This window comes from Bactrocera tryoni, chromosome 3 (genome assembly GCF_016617805.1).
Source record: "Bactrocera tryoni isolate S06 chromosome 3, CSIRO_BtryS06_freeze2, whole genome shotgun sequence".
Classification (NCBI taxonomy): domain Eukaryota; kingdom Metazoa; phylum Arthropoda; class Insecta; order Diptera; family Tephritidae; genus Bactrocera; species Bactrocera tryoni.
In genome coordinates, this window is record NC_052501.1 from 29412847 (window position 1) to 29434041 (window position 21195).

General features: G+C 33.7%; 1 protein-coding gene across 3 annotated transcripts in view; it reads right to left on the bottom strand.

The window, feature by feature from the left end:
• The window catches only part of LOC120770819 (longitudinals lacking protein, isoforms F/I/K/T), a 111067-nt gene extending 95014 nt beyond the window's left edge, over positions 1-16053 (bottom strand). For 2 of the 3 annotated variants that reach the window (XM_040098399.1, XM_040098398.1), the window contains exons 1-5: positions 15296-16052; positions 2977-3395; positions 2481-2904; positions 1672-2229; positions 1473-1553 (exon numbers count right to left, since the gene is read on the bottom strand). In XM_040098399.1, coding sequence (XP_039954333.1) covers positions 1473-1553; positions 1672-2229; positions 2481-2904; positions 2977-3150 — 1237 coding nt within the window. In that variant the 5' untranslated portion in view covers positions 3151-3395; positions 15296-16052. Of the gene's footprint in view, positions 1-1472; positions 1554-1671; positions 2230-2480; positions 2905-2976; positions 3396-15295 lie in introns of all 3 variants that reach the window. The other variant, XM_040098397.1, reaches the window with a different exon arrangement.
• Between the last annotated feature and the right edge of the window lie 5142 nt (positions 16054-21195).

The window sequence follows — 21195 nt, forward strand, 5'->3', positions numbered from 1 at the left end:
AAAAAACACATTTTCGTTACTGCGCGCGTACGACGGACAGACTGACTGCACTAATATTCAGTTATATATGATCATTAATATTCAATTATATATGTATCTATGTATCATAAATACATAAAACATATAATAAATCTCAATGAATATATGAATTTCGATACATATGTATGTATGTATGAAGTGAAAAATGTGGCAATACTACTTGCATCAAAGCTGGTATTCAGAAGGAAAAAACTAATACTCGACTAAACAACTTCGTTAAGCGGCAAATGTACATATTTTGTGAATGATTTCGAGAAAAAAAATATAAATAATAATAATAGCATATATGTATATATACATAAGTAAATAGCTAAAGGGCATGTTTGTTCAAATATAAATGATAAAACAAAACGAATTCTACACCAGCACCAAAGTCAACAACTGAAAAACTACTATACGTAAACGATATTAGTACAATAAACGAACACAAATTAGCATAAATATGTATATATGTATGTAAGTTTGTCAAGCAAAATGAAATCAGAAGTACTATATTAAAAATAAATATTGTTGTAAAGTGTGTGTGTAAGTAAGTAAGAAGTAAGTAAACACAGTTGTGTGGTGTTAAAGAACAATAACAAATACAATACTTTAAAACTTGCATAGTTAATACAAAAAAAAACATTATTTAACAAAACTAACTAAACAAAGAAAGAGAAAGACAGTGGAAGTGGGCTGCATTGCATAGCTGTTGCTATTCACATTAAATGTTAACTAAATAAACATATTTGTGTTTTCAAATATATGTTGTATATATATATGTAGCACATTTTTGGTTTTAGTTAATGTAAGTATTAAATTTTAAACTCATTATATTTAGCAGCACCACTCTTCCTTTCTTCGCATCTTACATGCTGCTCTATGTAATTTAAAGTATAATCAAAATTAATTTGCTTGTTTTTAATTCTTTTCTAACGCAAACTTTTCTTAAATTTCGTTGTTATATGTATCTACTAGATTTTTAGAATTTACTGTCACTGTGACACAGCAATAGTAGCTTCTTTGAGCACGACTAATAAATTTTGTAACTCCTAATTTTAAATATTTTTTTTTTATTAATTTAAACAATTTAAGCTACAAACTCAAATAAATTATATGGTATAAGTACATATACGCATGTACATACATAGCAAAGTGTAAAGAAAAAATGTTAAACAATCAAAGAAACAAAAACTAAAGCAAAAAAAATGTAAACAAATATGTAAACTTTCACTTTTCACTAGTTGCCCATTTTTCCGTATTACACTAATTGCTATTGTTTGTGGATGTTAAGTTTTCATTTTGCATCCATTTTCGCATTAATACTTTGCAACTAATAGTGTTTGTAAAAAAGTATTGTTCATTCAATCTTTGGCATTTTATCTGTCGTGCTCTTTTTAGCTTTCTTTGCTTTTTTCATATATGCTTTGCTTTGACTTATTACACTAGCTCACCTTGTGGATCCCGTTGCTGTGCTTCTTGTGGCGCCAATAATAACTCGTCCTGAGATCTGTCATGTTGCCACGGTGCATATCCTTTAAATAAGAAAAACACAAAAACAAATTAATCACAAACGTATAATTTACAAAACTAAAAATTGCAAAATTGCGTGCAATTATTTTTGTAGTTCAGTTAAATTTGCCATTGTCTCACCTTGACTCGATCCTTCACCAGCTTGACTTGTACCGGCATTTTGATCTAAATCATCCATACCCATTTCCTCATCGTCTAATGTTAAATCTTCAACGGTTTCCTCATTGCCTTCTTCTTCATATTCACTTTTCGGTTCGATTACCATTTCGGCAGTTTCTTTACCAGCAACACCAGGTGCCGATGACTTTTGTTTGTGATTGGACTTTTCACCCTTAAGATGTTCAACATTTTGTTCGTCTCCGGTACCAACTACACCCACTGTTGGTATATTTTCTGAATTCATGGCATCGCTTGCTCCCTTAACGCTTTCAGTCTTTTTGGTAATGTTTGTGGTCATTTGCTGAGTAGTGCCTTGTGTGCTAACTATGGAACCAGTTGCTGCTAAAACACCACTTGAACCGGTCGATAGTGCGGATGCCGAAACTGGAAGTGAAGAGGTGGCTGCCGCTAAGGCCCCAACCCCAGTTAGACTTGCATTGGTTTGTGGTTGCTGTTGTTGTTGTGGTTGAAGTGACGATTGATTGATTTGAGAAGAGTTGGAATTGTCATGAACGTCTGCTGTAAACATTAAAAATATTCGAATTAATTCATGTTGCTTTAAATATGATATACATATATTTTATTGGTTTCTAAAATTGTGTCAAAATAAGTCTTAAGAATTCTTCACAAATATATTTATACTTTAAAATCGAGTGTAATATTGTTAAATCAAAATAAAACTTTTCTATTCCTCATTCAATTTGTTTGTTTGGAATTTTGAGATGATGAAAACCAATATTATATTAAAATTTTGCTTTTAAGATACTTACCGGACATAGCATTTTCGACACTCCTGCGTCTAACTTTCCTTCGACGTCTAGATGGACTAGATGAGCCCTCGCGGGATCCTGATATATCGGCAGTCTCCATGGGGGATGGTCCAACACGAGGACGTTTCGACTGCGTCTGCTCGAGTGTATAGCCACTCAATTTACCACCACCACCGATACTACTACCACTTCCAGGTACATTTAAACCACGGTGTTGTTCTGTTTTCGGCGTACTACCACTGCGGTTGTCTGACAGACCTTTGATTTGCAGTGATTCCGCAGCTTTTAGCAATGCAGCTAATTGATCCTGCGAAATATTAACTTCCCCACGATACATATAGTCCATCATGGCACGCAATTCTTGGTATTTGACATCCTTCAAAATGAATATCGGATGTTTATCATACTGCTGTTGCAGTAAAGTCTAAAAATATACAAAACAAACACATCAATCAATTGAAATTTGCAATTTTCTAAGGTATATAAATATACTTACGGCAAAAAATGGACTGCACGCAGACAGCACCACTTTATGAGCTTTAAGGAATTTTCCCTCAGCGGCTAGTGTGCAATCGACAAGTGTTTGATTTTCTAACAGAGTGTCGAATACGCTAATTAGCGTGCTCTGATGGTTGTTCCACCGAAGACAAAACTGCTGATCGTCCTCCATGGCGCCAACTGACAGCGATGGTCCCACGAGGATGTAGTTATGACGCCAATGTTAAAAGCAGTTTTGTTTGATGATGGGCAATTTATGGTGATTATATGGGGAAACCAATCCCGCAAAAGATTATAATTTTGCAGTTCTTAATTCTGTTTTTGTAGACGTTGAATGAATGTAGTTAGAAGTGTAATACCAAAATGTTATAACTAGAGAATTCCTTCACAATATTGAAACTGCAACAGTAATTGTAACTGAAATATAAAAAGAATAGATTAAGATTAAAATATTTATTTTTTTCTGGTATTTATTTTCAATTAATATTATTCTTAACTTTTTGTACATACACAACAATATCACATAAATTGTTATTTGCTTTTTATTCGGCAAAGCAGTAGAGTAAATAAATATTCGACCGGCTACCCGAATAACTTCAATTTAATTTCGGAATATCCAAATTATTTAATATCAAAAATAAACGTTAACTTCGACAAAAAAAAGGTTCCATACAAAAACTTGTACAAACTAGATTGTACCATTGCTTTAACCAATAATCCGAGTCAAGTTTGTGAAGATATCTTGTCAAATAAGAAAGTTTTCCGCAGAGGATCATGCTTTTGATCGTTCATAAACTCAAAAATTGAGGGACTAGGTTTGCATATAACCAGACGGACATGGCTAAATCGATTAATTACGCTAATATTTATATTTGATCATTAATAAATGTACCTCCATAGGTACTTTATGGTGTCTCCGTCGTTCCCTTCTGAGTGTAACATACTTCGTGACAATGTCAGTATACCCTATTCAGCTTGTAATGAAATATGATTTAAGAAAATATTATGTTCCTCTGCAATATTTAGAATTGCAACTGATCATGTTAATAAAGTGATGGAAGCTTCAATGAATTCCATGGGAGCTCAACAATATTTGTCCCATATGTGCAGATCTATACTAATTTGCATATACTGACCGCCAGCTACCTAACCAGAAGTTGTATACTGGTCTTCAAAAATCTAACATTTATTAAAAAACCAGAAATACTAAATTATTAATATATATTACATCTAGTTTGTTCTACAATAACAATGTTGTATGTTTGTATATGTATATAACATATGTACATCGAAGCAAACTTTATGCTTGTTTTATCTCGTTTTAATATTTATCAAAAATGTATCTGCAAGTGGTGCAGCATGTGACTTTCTAACACAAGGCAATTTTCTCTCACTTTTTTAATGCAAACATGGCCCAAAGTTGCCACGGTTCACACCAACAAAAAATTATGAACGAAAATTCTTCAATATTTTTGTTTAAAGAATACACCATTTGTTATTAAAATATACATTCACACACAGTTTTTTGTTGTTATTTGATAACATTGGCAACAGATATGTAAACTTGATTTGCATTAGCGTATAACAGCAGCAAAATATATAACTTCTGGACACAAATACCTTCTTTATATGTATGAGTACTTATCTACCTTCAATACTTTTAGTCACTATGTGAGTTCACGCTTCACTGTATCGATTGAAATGCACTTTCTCTACGAATAGTTGAGGAATATATGCTAAATATATCAAAAATAGAAGCAACTCAAAAGAATATACAATCTTCAAAGGACAAACTTATGATTAGCAGCCAAACAGCCGAGTCAGCTAGCTAGTATGTATAACACAATAACATGTTGTGAGAACAGTAGAAGAAAAATTCGAACAAAATGGAAGCACCGTTAATATGAATGTGGGGATAAATTACTACTACCACCGTTAACAGCTCAAATGCGACCAGCACAACAACAAATAGCATAGATTAAACAACCAACATGTCTCGACTTCGTTTTGCTGTCACCACCGCGCGAAATTATTGTTCGGCTTCCCGCCCGACGTTCGATTTCGTAGCTAGCGTACAGTTTGCGCTCGTTACTTTTCCTCCCCAACAGTGTTGCCACTGCTACTTTTTATTCTCTTCATTAAGCAAGCAATTTTGCCTGTTTTGCCAATAACGCCCGTTATTCTGCACTTTCCTTTCCTCGAGGAAATTCACCAACCAACGATTTTTTTTACCACTACTATGGTGTCCGAAAGTCTCTATGGACATAATTATGTACTTCAAAATTAAAACATCATACAAAGTTCTTTTTCAATTGCAGTTTCTTTAAAATGATTTTTTTTAATAATTATTTTTCATAAATGTGCATATATATTTTGTGAAATAATCCATACTTGAAGAGAAAAAACACCTTCAGAATATCATGCAAAGCAACGAAACTGTTATGCTGATGCACGTATACACACACATATCAATTAGTTGGCATAATTTCACTTGATTTTCTTTAACACTCCACGTTGTACTTTTCGATATTGTACTCATATACACACATACATATATGTATATATATACTTATGATTATTTTTATACGAAGATGTAAAGTATTTCTTCAAATACAAATATTTTTATCAACACATATTTCCTTATCAAAAAACCAAAGCAGCACACATACACTTCATATGTATGTATTTATGTACAACATAAATGTTTAAATAACTCACATTTTCCAGACTTCAACTTTCTTTTTCACCAAAACAACCGCGAAAAATTAAGCAGACACAAACAAAAGCTCCAACAGCCTAAACTCAACTGGCGCATCACGAACGACAATCCACAAACGAGAGGTAAACAGGCCAGCCAGCAATACAGCAATAGCAATAGCCGACGCCATATAATATAATAACGAGTTTGCCGCTGTCCCTCAATTTCTCAGTTTTACGTGCGAAACATATTAAGGGAAATCATAGATTCTCTCTCCTACTGAAGCAGCATACTCAGGTACGTAATATGAACACGATCGCAAACGAGGGAAGAAATGAAGTAAGGGGAATTTTCGTTTCGTTCTCTACACTTGCATACATCTATATTATATTCAGGTACACAATTATGTACTAACTACTTTATCTACATGTAAATTTATATACCTTTTACTACATGTAAGTATGTATGTTTACCCTCCGGTTGCTAACTGCTGCACAACTCTGCTTTTATTTAATGCAGAAATATTACAAAAAAAAACATATACATATATACATACATATATGTATATAAATATATGCAAACATATTTATTACTGGTGGAATTGAAACAGAAGTGAACACGAAGAGAATCAAAGAAAATCATGAATTTCCGTCAAGGTTGCCAGCATACATGGAAAACTGAAAATCTTTAAGTAGCTTAGCTAATATCTAAATGAACACATTAAAGCGAAAAACATAAGACCGACCAACTTTTTGAAAAAAGAATTGCTAAACGAGTAAAAATAATGATGGATCAAAACATGGATAACGATAACATATTCGCATTTCCTTTTTACTTCATAGCAAAAGTTTGAAAGTTTCTTACATAAATCGGTGGATTGATCAGATTTAGAAAAAGATCACAGTATTAATTGACTTAGCTTTATATTAATAATAAGCATATTTATACAATTTACATTCTTGATTTTTTCTAATAAATATACTATGCATATATTCTTACAGCGGACATAGTAAGTGCCAATGATCGTGGTTTGTAAGGCAAAGTCATTTATAATTGGATGTATATCCGGAACAAAACCAAAATTTATTTACACAAGTGACAGATTTTTAAAGCTATCCATTTTAAATATAAATTCGTCTTAAAGCAGGATCATATTGTCATATCCAACTTATGTTTCTGAAATTTTCCATCAATTTCACATTTCAATCTGGCCACTTACACGAAATTTTGATGGGAAAACAACCGCAAACGACGAAACTGTTGAAAATGAAACGTTAGTAACGAACAAGTTGGGGTTTTTTTTTAGCGGAGAACACGAAAAGTATTTCAAGTTCTCTGCGTTTAGGTATGTTATCGCCATCAATGAAGCATACATACATACAAAATGTTGCGAAGTTCAACTCTCCAGCAGTCATTTTCCCTTTTTATGCTACAAATTTATTCTAAAATATCAACCCACTAACAACTTGCAACATCTACACAAATATGTAGGCATTCGACAAATGGACGGATGTGTGTGCAATCATATGAGCTATGTATATTTGTTGCCTTAAATTCTCTTCCTTACCCCTACTTTATTACATTTCCCCTCTTGTCGTGTGCAGAGTTCTAAATTCTCTCCCCATGCTATTATTTCACAAACTCTCCTACATATATGTATGTATATACAAACACATTTACAAACTTAAGCACCCTTGCAGTCATTTTCGTTTTGAGAACATGCTTACATAGTTGTATCTAAACGTATAAACGTACGTGCGTATGTATGTATGTATATGCCTACAAAGCGTCGATCAATATAAAGAGCCGTCGTTATGCTTACACATGCTCGTGCTTACATGAATGTATGTTTGTATTTATGTGTACATGGGGATCTTTAAAAGAAGCCTTAATTCACCCTGAAGTTCTGCGAGAATTTCGCGAGATTAGGGTAGTTTTCAAACCATAGGTACATGTATATTATTTACATACATATGTACATATGTATGTCTGCATGTTATTTATGTAATTACCATTTACGACCGGATAAAAAATATTGCCACGTACATATGTATGTACGTGGAAAGTTCGTCAAGGCTACGCATAGACAGACCTCTGACGTTAACATCGCTGGTGAGTGCATGCAGTTCCTTTCGAAAAAAATTTAAATGAGTTTCAATAAATTTGCGAGATTGCACTGGAAAGTGTGGAGAGCGTTGTAACGTGATTGTATGTATGTACATGCATATGTATGTTCCAGAGATACATACTTACATATGTATGAAGATACTTGCACTTATGAGAGATCAACTAAACAATTTAGTTTTTGTTTCCCTTTTAACATTTTTTCTAACTATCATACAGAAAAGTTAAAGAAAATGCTAAAAGCGGAATGCTTTATACATACATACATATGTACATGTGTATGCATGAATAAATGTCATTTGATATCTACATACATATGTACATATCATTCAAATTTATTATGACATCACTGAAACCTTTAAAATTTACGAAGTTCAATAAATTTTTAACGATTTTATCAGCTGTTCATTTATGAATATACATACATACATACGTATATTTTTGTTTAAAATTTAAAGAATATGTGTATTTGCTTTGAGTATAATTATCGAATTAACCACACTAATATAAAGTGGTGGCAAATCTAATATCTTGTATATTGTGTAAACAATTGAACAAGTTTTTCCTCCGCAGTGGCACGAATAATTTACCAAACATTTTCATCTTGTTAAGTTCTGCATGCATACATACATACATTCTTGTGGTTCTATATAGTGGAAATATAGACAGCTGGAGACTTGCGTTAGCGATTGAACGTGACCTATGAGCGTATGTACATACATACATAAGTACCGTCCCAACAAAGACCATATCTCCACTAGTCTGGAGAAATTGTTTTTCTGCGTGGAGCAAACAAAAAAACTTTTACGTTGGTACCTGAAAAAATTTAACTACCTAAGATGGCGATTTCAACGTACACTTGGACATATTAAGATATTTAAATATGTACATATGTGTGCGCATTTGTGCCCTCCAAATACCATATACAAATTCATTTGACCATTAGTGCAGATAATGGCTTTCTACAAAGATCGTTTTTCTAATTCACTACCAAGTATTTTTCCTATTTTCAAGGCCAATTGCTATGACATTAGTTCAACAATTATCAACTTAGTCAAAACGATCGGCTTAAAAAATATGTATTATTAAAAATATGAAGGGATATACAATACATACATACATACATACATATACAGAATAGAACAGATTTTGGATACAAGGCCATTTAGGAGAATCTTGCATACATGTACATACATATATTCGTACATATGTATATGTACAAAAAGGTTGATTTCAGCTATTTTCAAAAGAATCTGTTAAAATATGCTTCCAAGTCAAGTTCTGTAACAGAACTTCAGGATATAACAAGAATTAATTCATTTGTTTATAGCCAAAATTTTTCAAGATACGTACCAAATTAGAAAAGCGACTTTTTATTTATGTTTTTATGGGACGTGAGCTGTCTATTTATCGATAAGTTATATTTACTTTCATTATTTTTCGCACAAAATTTCTACAAATCGTAGAATTCAATATTTTAAGTCTTTTTTATGGTGTTGAAAGCTTAAGGATCTAAAGGTAGGTTAGGAGTTCGAGTTGAGTTTAGATAATGAAAACCAAGTGGCTAAAAAACAAAGGAGTAATACGGAAAAAAGTGAGAAAATATTGCCTGTTTCTACATTCCTAGCGCTGCTTATAAACTTTTAATTAGTTTATACTACATTATCAATCTCTTTTGCCTAAACCATAACAAGACTATGAAAATAAATTAAAACTTTTAGAACTTGCAAATTCAAATTATTTCAAGTTTCTCGGTATGCTCCTTTACAACTACAAATTAAAATGCACTAATAATTAAGTTTTAACTTTTTATGTCTTTGACACTTTTTGATAAAGGATTCAAGATAAAAATTTAATTTTGATTTCAGCCGAGTTGTCTATTAAAATCAATGTAGATCAATGGTAAACATATGTATGTAATTGTACATATACATATGTACGTATGTACATATGTACATAAATATTTAAAATATTTGTAAGTATGTACATATGTATATTAAATTGCTTTGGAAATAAGCATACGAATTATGTATCGATCAATCATAAGCATGAAATCGATTTTTCCTACCTATTTCATGTTAATTTGTACACTTGACAGTACATAAAACAAAACATACAAATAAATATATGTATGTATGTACATCTATACAATTACACCAAAAATAGCACTGTAATACGCACACCATTAATTCTGATCCTATAAAGCGCAAATTTTCAACTGGAGAAAGCTTCGCGTATATACATATGTACATATGTATGTATGTATATATTGTATCCAGTTCGTAATATAAACATTAAAAAAATTTAAATACATTTGCATTTATTTATATTTTAAAGTTACATTTTCATTTATAAATGCACAAGCATAGCTTTGTGGGATATTTGACAATGACAGTGTACATTCACCACATACATACAGACATATGTAATACAAACAGACTCGCAATGATGAAAATGGTACGCGGAAAAATCAAAATGGCTGCCGTCGCACCGGTGGCAGACAATTTACAAATGGCTGCCATTTCCATTGTTTGTCTCCGCCACTGGCCGAATTTCAAAAAAAAAGCAAAACAATAAATGAAGGTCTCTCTCCAATTTCCCCGTAATTCTTATTAACTTCTATTTTAAGATCAGATTTACGAAGTGAAACTTTAAGAAGTTTCCTCTTCGCGTCTATTGAGTAAGGAGACAGCGCACACACGCACGCACTGTCATTTAAATGTATGCTTGTGTGCATATATGCGTTCATGTGTGTGTTTGTTGTATGCATATGTGTGTGTATCTGCATACAAAACGCAAGTGCATTCGTCAAAACGTGCACTTATGTAATGATGATTTGAAAAGCGTTTCGAACATTAAGAACCGTTTGTAATTTCAACTAATTAACTTGTTTCCGAAACACATAGGCACCAAAAACAAGTGTTTTTTTTTTTTAAATAAATTAGTAGCACTGGTTAGAATACTGTTTGAAAAGGAGAGCAAAAATGAAAAAATAAAAACAAAAACAAAAAGCATTTAAGAATGTCACACATCAATGTTTGCACTGCATTTACAAATTTGCACACAGCAATACATACATACATACATGCATACATAAATATGCACATGCGTTCTGTTATCCATGAGAAATACTGTTTTATTGTGGGATTCACTCGCTGTATGAACATATGAGCGCTCGTTGCGCTGCTCCATGCATTCGCTGTCGTTGTTCGTCAATAAGTCACAAACTTACGAAAATACATACATACATATGTACATATACACATATGATTGTATGAATGTTTGTTTAAATATTTATGCAGAATACACATATTTTGTTTTGTTGTTGCTGTTATTACTTTTTAAGCATGCTTTGCACATACATACATATGTACATATTTACATACGTATGAGGGAATACACTGGTTAAGTTCTCATTTCACCCACACACATGCACATTAATTTAGCTCATTGCACCAATACACGGGCGCATAGAAAATGCAAATATTTACATATCTACATACAAATGTACATAAATGTGCAAATGTACCAATTAGAGAAAAAGTACAGCTGCCTGCTTCGAATACATATGCAATTATACGTATTTTTGTATAATTGTGTGTGGTTGTAAGTGCTCGCATACATAAAATTCACATAGGTCATCATTTAGATACACTCACGTACATAAATATACAATATATAAGTATATACATAGATATGCCACATAGAAAACCTATTGGCACACCCAATAATTTAATTTGAAGTGATCATGTTTTATTTGCGCACAGAAATTTTTCGAATGTTTTCAGCTTTCAGCATTTGGCTTTTACTTGTTACTTTTTCATATTTTTTTATTTATTGTATGTAAGTAAAAATGCTTGTGAATGTGTAATTTTTAAACTCTGCTCTGCAAAATCTTTATTCCATGTTCGCCAGCTGCATTCACACACACGCACACACACTTTCATAAAATCACACATTTGTATGCATGTACTTATTTTTCGATTTCAACTTTTTCAATATGCTTTTTCGTGGTTATTGTGAAACTTTTGAGTAAGTTTGCTACTGCTTTTCACTGTCCTGCACAAAACACGCACTAATTCGTGAAAATTTTCAATTTTTTCAACTTTGTATTCATACATTAACACATATGTACATATCTATGTAAAATAGAAACAAATAAGTTAAATATTTTTAATTTTTACAGAAATTTACTTTTTTTAGCTCCTTATTTTTGTATCCATAAGTGTATGAAAGTTTTTCCAACGCCCGTTGCGGAGCTGAGACTCCAAACGCTTTTAATCATGCACGACGTCGCTTCAACTGCAAAAGTTCGCCATGCCAGCACGAGCTTCGACCAGAGAACTTCAAATTCGTTTCCATCTTCGAAAAATTCAATACACTGTCAAGTGTGCTTGCCTGAGTGTGTGTGTTTATGTATGAGAGAAAATCCACGCACACATGGACACCTGTTCGGCGCTCTCACCAACACGTTCAGTTAAGTCACTTGAAAGCGTTATGTGTGTAAAGTTTCGGTAAGGAAAAGCAAAGTGCGGGCGCTAAGGTGCTAAGCAACGAAATAATTTATTTTGTTATTGTTAACATTAACATTTACATATGTATGTATGTATGTATGTATGTATGTAGAAACATACGTAAGTACATTTGTATTTGATGACAGGTCCATATTCACATTACATACATATTTCACAAAACTTTGAAACATTTACGGAATGTTTAATTTATTTACAAGTACGTACATATGTACATATGTTTTTGTACATTTTTGAGAAAAATATTGTTGAAAATATAATAATATTGTGTTTTAACTAACTCTTTATTAATTTTTCTATAGTAGCATCAGAAAGAGCTCTAAACATCTTTAGCTATCAATGTACTTACATTCATACATATACATATGTATAATTGTAAGTAAAAACCAGAAACAAGAAGAAACGCTAACTTCGTCTGCACCGAATCTATAACATACTTCCAAGTTTTCCTTACAATAACTTGATTTTGAAGTTTTTTCGCCAAATGAAAAAGTTTTTTCAGGCAAGGACTTGATTCCGATCGTTATTGCTGTTATTGTAGCGGCAGAAATCTGCCGAGTTGCCAGTCCACGAACGGATAAAAATCCGAGTCCATTTCGGTTATGTACACCCGACTGTCGTGGGATCGAATTCCGATCGTTCAGTTTGTATGGCAGCTATACGTTACAGTGATCCGATCTAAACATTGTTTCGGTGATTGCATTATTGCTTTAGACTATAACCCGTGCCAAATTTCGTCAAGATAGCTTTTTCATACAAGCACTTGATTCCGATCATTCAGTTTGTATGCTATCAGCGGTTCCCACAAATGAGGAGCTTTTTGGGAAGAAAAGAACGTCAGATCGATATTTCCAAAATTGAGTAACTAGTACGCATATATACAGACGGTTAGACAGACGGACATAGCTGAACCGACTCGGCTCGTCACACTGGTCAGGGAGACCTTATCTCCGACATATCCTTCCGGGTGCTACAAATTTCGTGCCCACTTTATATACCTTATTCAGGTTATATAAATCACTACAGTTGATAGAACAAAGCTTAGAAAGCCCTTTAAAACAAATAATTAGATAACAAACATTTACTCAAAGCTATTTTTAATAAGAATTAACATAAGGTTTAGAAGCTTTTGTGCTCTTATCTATTAAATTAAGGGATTTGTTAAAGAAAAACACACATCTGAACAAACAATTCCTTTGCACAATCTGTCAGTCGTTCGTCTTTTCAACAAATTTCAGTTAGATATCTCTTAAATTGGTGGAAACCGAGAATGAGAAAAATACTAATTACGACAATTTCATTCCGGTACTTTTCTTGGACTGCATTTGACAGAAAAATACACGTGACGTGTGGCGTCAAACAACCTTATTTAAATTACTTGTTAGTACGCTTCGTTCATGACGTTGCGAGTCGCAATCCTGTCACTGCATAACGAAGTGACGTGGATTTCCTTAATTTTTTCATTAAAAATTACAACAGCATCGCCCGCAGAAGTATGGTCGTAGATCCAAAGCAGAATTTGTACTTGAATTCAAGCGAACGCCAACCAAACCAAATGTGTCTTCTACGGTTGAGCTAATGTGATCGATTTTTATGCGCCATGCTTCGGTTGAACCAAAGAGAGGAACGTATGTAGTTGGCGTCGGCGCAATTCAGTGCTTATGATATGATTTTTAAGACTCTTTTTTTAATCCTAAAATATCTATGATTTTGGGAATGGATCCACAGTGTTTTTGATGTGCTAAAGGGAACCAATGAAAGGTACTGCTTGAATACCACTAGTTTAGGTGAATTTAGTTCATTTGTTCATGATAATTTTGCTATTCGGGCGAATAACAATATAGTAATATTCTTTAAACCGGAATTATATCTTTGTTAAATACTAATTAATGTTTCGTTTCAATTTTGATTTGAATTTGACTTTACGTACCCATATAAACCAAAACATCAAATGATTCCTTTGAATCTGCAACTTAGATAGAGTAAGTGAATTCCTGATTGCTCACTCGTTGGGTTGGGGTACAAATTGTAGATGCTGGAGAAAGGTATTTTTATATGTAATGAAAACTTGTTATATCTTGGCCTTTACTTGCGTGTCCATATAAATATTTTCCGACAAATAGCTGGTCCAACTAGTTTTAAGCAGCCTTTGAAAACAAAATGTTTCTATGTCAGAAATATTTACCCCTCGAAGTTGGACGTTCTTCGTCGAATATGGGACTATTTTTGTCAACAATAAACGCAAAAATTTCGGTTTTGTTGTTGTCTTGGGAAAGACCCAAGCTCTTCCCAAATTATTAGTTTTGTAGAATGTTGCCGAATTTTCAATCCCAAGTTAGTACGCGTCTTTAGAATTGATTGTTGAGAAAACGGCTTTATTATTTATTTAATATGGAGTTAATGGTAATTTAAGGTTTCTGGTACTATTCTGGTATTATACTTTATAAAATAAAAGGGCACTCATAGAGGAAAAAGAGTATACCATATACGAGACGTATGTATTTATGTAAATAAATATTTTTGTAATACTTTAGTCACGTGTCATGGTATCTACAATTTACTACTCTATAATTATCAAAATAATAATGCATAAATATAAAAATGAATTTTTACTGCGTTTGAGATCTTCAATTCGTAAATACTTAGGAATACATGTTTATGTACATATTAAAAAGCACTTACTTTTGGCATTATTTTATTAGTTTAAAATGTATTTTAAATATTTTTGAAATATTTTTCGGTTATGACATCGCGAAAAAATAACTGTATTTGGTGTCACGCGGTACCGGCTTGCAATTACTAACTAATAACGTTGCTAAACTGGTATATTTCAATTTGTAGCTACTTAAAAAACATACACGTTTATATATACCTACATATTTGTATGCACAATTATATGCACACATACATATATATATATGTATATAAATAAAAAAATAAAAAATACAACTTTCAAAACTTACTTTTTAGGCACGCTCTCTCCGGTTCTCTTGCGAAGAGATGCATCAGGTAATGTTATGGTTCTAGCGCTGCACTTCTTAAGCTGCCAAACTTGCGTACATTTTTTATTTTTGTTGTTACAATATGCTCGTATGAGTGCATTTGTCATGCACCCTTCACTGACTGTCACACTTACCGTACGACCTTAACACCAACTGTTTTTGCTTGACATGCACGAATTTTCCCCAACTTCTGGTTCCAATATACCTCACACAATACATACAAAAGCGAAAAAGCGTACCGATTTCACAGTTACTTATGTTCGAAAATGTTTAACACATAGCAGTTAATGGTTATGCAGTTGATCGTGTTGTTTAATTTTATTATTAAATATTTCTTCGTTTTTTCATTTGTTTTGTTAATTTTTCTTAGTTTTTCTTTACTTTATAAATTTCACACACACACACACAAATAAATAGCGCACACAAGCTTATATACGTTTATATTGTATATGTATGCATGTAAGTATTTCTATTTCTATTTTTTTTATTATTTCTTTTTGAACGAACGTGCAATTTGCGCTTTTCACGTTTATAAACTTTTTCCTTCTACTTTATAGCGTGTATGTTTGTATGTTTCTTTTGTGGTTTTGTATGTATGTATGTATGTGTATATGTACGCTAGTAACAATATTGGTGTTGCTTAGTTACTTAGTAAAAATGTAAGCAACTATCGTCCACCCGCTGGACCGACCGTATTCCTGAGAGCTTGTATTGTTACTGCGGCAGCCAGCTGAGCACAATATCGTCCGAACCCTCCAATGCGTCAGGCCAGGCAATTCGACAACTTTTCACATTTGAGGGGCACAAAAGCACACGACATACACGACGTTAACACAATTGTAATAGCAGCAACAACAACTACATGCAATATTGTACGAGATGAATGTGGCTTCGAGCCACCCCAATAGGTGTAGGTAAAGGCGCCTACCACCTCAACACTCAAGAATTCGCTCGCTCTCACGGCAGCGCGGCAACTCTCTTCTCAATTTAGAATGTTGCTGTGTGCATGTGTGTGTCTGCCTGTGTGCATAATATCCCCAAAACTATGAATAATGAATTGTTGTTTGTATGAAGATACATACATAAGCACATATGTATGTGTGCATGTATGTATGGGTCTACTTATGTGTGACGAACATATTGATCGTCAAAAGCTACGAAGTCTCTTTCAGAGTTTTAATAGAAACCTCACACCCACATTCGAGCAAAAATGAAATACACAGCCTACATAAGTGAACACATATCTACAACGTGTATTTATGTTTGGAAGTGTGCACTAGGTTGTAACTGTATACATATATGTATGTAAGTATGTATGTGAGAAGTAATTTTACAAGCGTATATATACATACATATGTATGCATGTTTCTACGTATGTAATTTTATGAGCATATGCACTGGTTTATTAATGTATCTGCGAGTTGGACAGGCACGCACACATATCCACACACACAAATTATACATACATATGTATGTACACATATTCATTTTCGTATTTAGCATGTTCTTATAACTTTGAAAGTTGCACCATTACTCGAGCAGCAATAGAGGGGGTGAGTATATTTGTATGTATGTGTGTAATGTGTGTGATATACAATAAATATTTCATGTGTACACATTATGTATTATGTAGATCAACGAAGTCATTATAAAAATATATTTTTATTACGATTCTGACGATGGTTACAGGTTCAACTGGCTATAATTTCACAATTAGAAATTTACATACTTACATATGTATGTATGTATGTATGTGCATACATAAGTATGTAGGTATGTATGTTTATATGAGTATTTAATATGTGGAAAATTTTAATTTCGTATAACTTATTTATAAATTATATAATCAGCGTAGATTATTTGTTTGTAATATCCTTTTGAGCTTATATGTACGTGATGAGCTTTTGTTAAGCGACGCCATTTTCAACGCTGGCCGAAATGAGCGTAAATGCAGCGGAAATTGGAAAATCGTTTCAAAATGAAAAAAAAAATTAAATAAAATATAAAAATTGTCTATAATCTAAAGTAAAATTAGCGCAAATGTTATATAATACTAAGAAAAAAGCCTAAATAGAGCTTTAATTAAGCTTTGTTTAGAATTATGAGCACATACTGCGCCAGTAACAAAATTTTCACTTAGCACTTTACCGATAACATAAATTTATTTGAAACAACTCTTGCTGGCATGTTGTTAAGTAAATCTATAAACATAAATAAAACAAATATGCGCAAAAAGCTACACGAAGTACATCGGCACACTCGAAAAGCACGTCGGGAATTGTATTGGTTTTTTTTTTCAAAGATTAAATTTTCCTACGTCAGCGTTGAGCAATTAGTGAGTTTAATTCGTCACTCGTTAGAAACAACAACTATTGAAACAACAACTACTAACCGATACAGGCTTTTATAGCTTTTAAACTATAGCGTATAACATCTGCACACTCAAAATTAAATCTGTATGTTATATTTTTAGCGGAACTGGCGGAGTTCAGCTGATAACCGCTGCTGAAAATACCCGATATGGGCACATATGTACACACACATGCAAATATATGTATGTATGTACATGAGTGCTTATGCTGTAAACTCGAAATTGAAAAAAATATCAAAAAATTATAATTTGAATACTCGCAAGTTACATTTATAACCCTGTCAGTATTTTTATTGCTAACTACAATCTTTGTTCATTGAAAGATATGATATTTTATCACATTGCGAATTGACGTAGAACTAGTAAGTTGTTTAAGAACGTAACCAGCTTTCGGAATCTCAATGATTCTAGAGTAATTAGGTCCAGTAGGTTCAATGTGGATTTTAAATGTCGGCCAGTGGCTTTTGAAAACTCAAAATCCGTTAAGATAGTTCTTACAGACTTAGAATAGATCAAGAATGTCCAATAGCAAGCTTTTGATTAAGATAGGTTTAGTTGTTGTTGTGGTAGCGGCAGAATTCTGCCGAGTTGACAGTCCTTGACCGGATAAAAAATCCGGGTCCGTTCTGCTACGTAGACCCGGCTTTCGTGGGAACCGATTAAGATAGGTTGTTCATGGTTCTAATATACTAAAACTATCTTAATACAATACTATCGTCATACATAGGTTTAGTAAATTAGGTCATCTACTTGGTTAGTTCTAATTTGTTAACCGAACACAACTTTGCAGTAATGGAGGTGATGATTTATAAAATACCAACTTGGACTATAATTTATATAAAGTTATCCGACAAATCGAGGGTTCTACATGTTAAAGACCTCTTTCGACTGAGGTTATGAGAAGCTTTTTCATGACATCATTTTCTTTCCCTTGTCAAAACAGAAACAATATTGATTAGCACTCCAAAGTGGGATAAAATCCATATCCTGCAAAGTGGCAGAAGTGCAAATCTAATAAAACAGTTGCTCTATTTATCTTTAAAAACACATTTTTGCTTGTCCAACGTTAAAGTAGTCAGGGTCGGTTGATTTTCGAGAAATCCGTTGATATTGCTTTCCAACAAATGCTTGTCCAACGTTACAGTAGTCAGGATCGGTTGATTTTCGAGAAATCTGTTGATATTGCTTTCCAATAAATGGGTAAACTAAAACTAATATTCTGAGCTTGCTAAGAAAAAATCTACTTATGTTCTTGTCTTGAGTGGATCTCAAATTTAAAACTTCATCCTAAGTGATCTAAGACGGTATATTCAGTTCTCCCGCTATCATCTGAGAAAATACTTAATTTATTAGTTCCTTGATTATCCAAAATTGATTGGATTGATAAGACGGTCGTCCAGAATTGTAAAATTTACTCTTTCTTCATATCAAATTATGAGAAGATTTTGCGTGAGATTGATTGATTGTTGACCAAAATCATTTTGTTTAACCTCGATTCCTCTTAGAATGTAAATAGTCATAAGTTTTACTTTCAGGTCTGCAGACCTTTATAATGGCAACACGGGCTGAAACTTGATTAAAATAATGTTTCCGATCACCTAGGCTTAGATATAAATGACTGGTTTCCAGGGAAAAAAGTATAGGAAAACAAATCAACGACTATGTTCTTAAAGCGATCGTTCACCGGCAGTAAAATTCGAACAAAGGTAGGGAAGTATATTTGTATAATAAAACTTCCGGTAAATATTCATTCAAAGTTCGGTGGGAAATTATCTTATTTTTATGACCAAGCTTCTGGTAAATATTCATTCAACGCTCGATGGGATCTTATAAGAGCATAAAAGAGTTCAATTTCCAGAAATGTGTGATTCGGAGACTGGAAAGAACTCGATTTTATATTAGTTTAACGCTGCCAGCCCAAGATCATTCTTAACATAATTTTGAAGTAGATTCTATGATACTACAACAACAATTGACCACGTAATCTATAACTATGTAGTTAGAATGGAACAGAACTACCCCAGCATGAACTTGAGCAGCAAAATTTGGCTCAGCGATGAAAAAAATTTAGTTGTAATTTGCGAAAATGGCAGGAGGAACTTTTGAGGTTATATATTTATTCTCCACTTGGTTTGTAAGGGTGATATTATAATAATGTACATATGCTAGTAAAAAGATCGCAATTTTTTACAAGTATCGTGGTACAGTTATACTTGAAAATATTAAGCTGAATGACATTTACCAATTCGTTTTTTCTTTGGCACATAAAATAACGAACAGTAACTTAACCGTGATCCACCCCTATTATTGATTTTCCACGTAAAACAACAAAAACAAAAAACATTAAATAAGAGAAAAACTAAATAAACGCAAGGGACAATAATGGGACAGCAGCGGTCTGGCCCGGCTGGCTTGGCTGGCTTGGCTCATGCAACGAACGGCCTAAGAAGGGAGCAAACACAATAATGGGAGCAAACAAGCAATCATCAAGCGCTCGGATCTACATAGTGAGGGGGTTGAAAACAATCGCAATCGTGTATGTATTCGTTTGATGAACAACATCAGTCGCAACGCCCGAGTGCATATGTCAGCAAAAGCCACCACCAACCGGCCGAACGACCAACCGACCGACGCACTGTATGTTAACTGGAAATTTAGCCCGCTGTGGTGAGGCCAACGAAAGCCTGAGCGCATGCAAGGGGAGAACACCGACCTTAGCACATACATATATACATACATATATGTATATGAACGACCGCATCGAGTTAAGAGTTTATAGCGAGATCCCCTCACTAAAACGCCGCGACTGCAGTCTTGTAACTCAACGCATGCGTTCTTTGGGCTGCTACTTGCTGGTTCGGCACAATGACAGCTGCAACCGAATAAACCCCCAAGCATACCCAAAGTGCTGGAAATAATAACCCAAGCTATTAGGGGCGAAAGACATGCCACACGTAGAGCGCCGTCTGCTCGGCACTGCCAACAATGCGTACACACACACATACACCCATTTGAATAAGCTGACAACAAAGCGAGCATAAAAGCGAACCGTTGCCGATGACGCAGACAATGAGGCAATGTATGGAAGCGGAAGGGGTCCGCTCATGCCACGAATCAAGCGCACTGCCCAGATCACGTCCCTTTTGTCACGTAGGGTGGCCGCTACACCCTCTCAATGCAGACATCTGTATGTAACTGACGTTGCGCGAAAGGGTGGGTTCGTCGCATGGCGTTGGGGGTGAAGTGAATAAGCGCGTTAACTCAGGGTACGATCTGAAGTTTGTGTTGTAAGTGCACACACATACACACACACGTATATATGTTAGCAGTGCGCTTTGAGTTCGGTTGTTCGGTTGCTACGCCTAAAAATATGTTTAATCTCTAGTTTTCGTTACATCAAAAGCATCAGTGAAAGGTTGGTTGTTATTGTTTTTTTGCTGCTTTCGTCATTTGAGAACCCCATCGCCAGCTTTGCGCTTCGCAGGCGTTT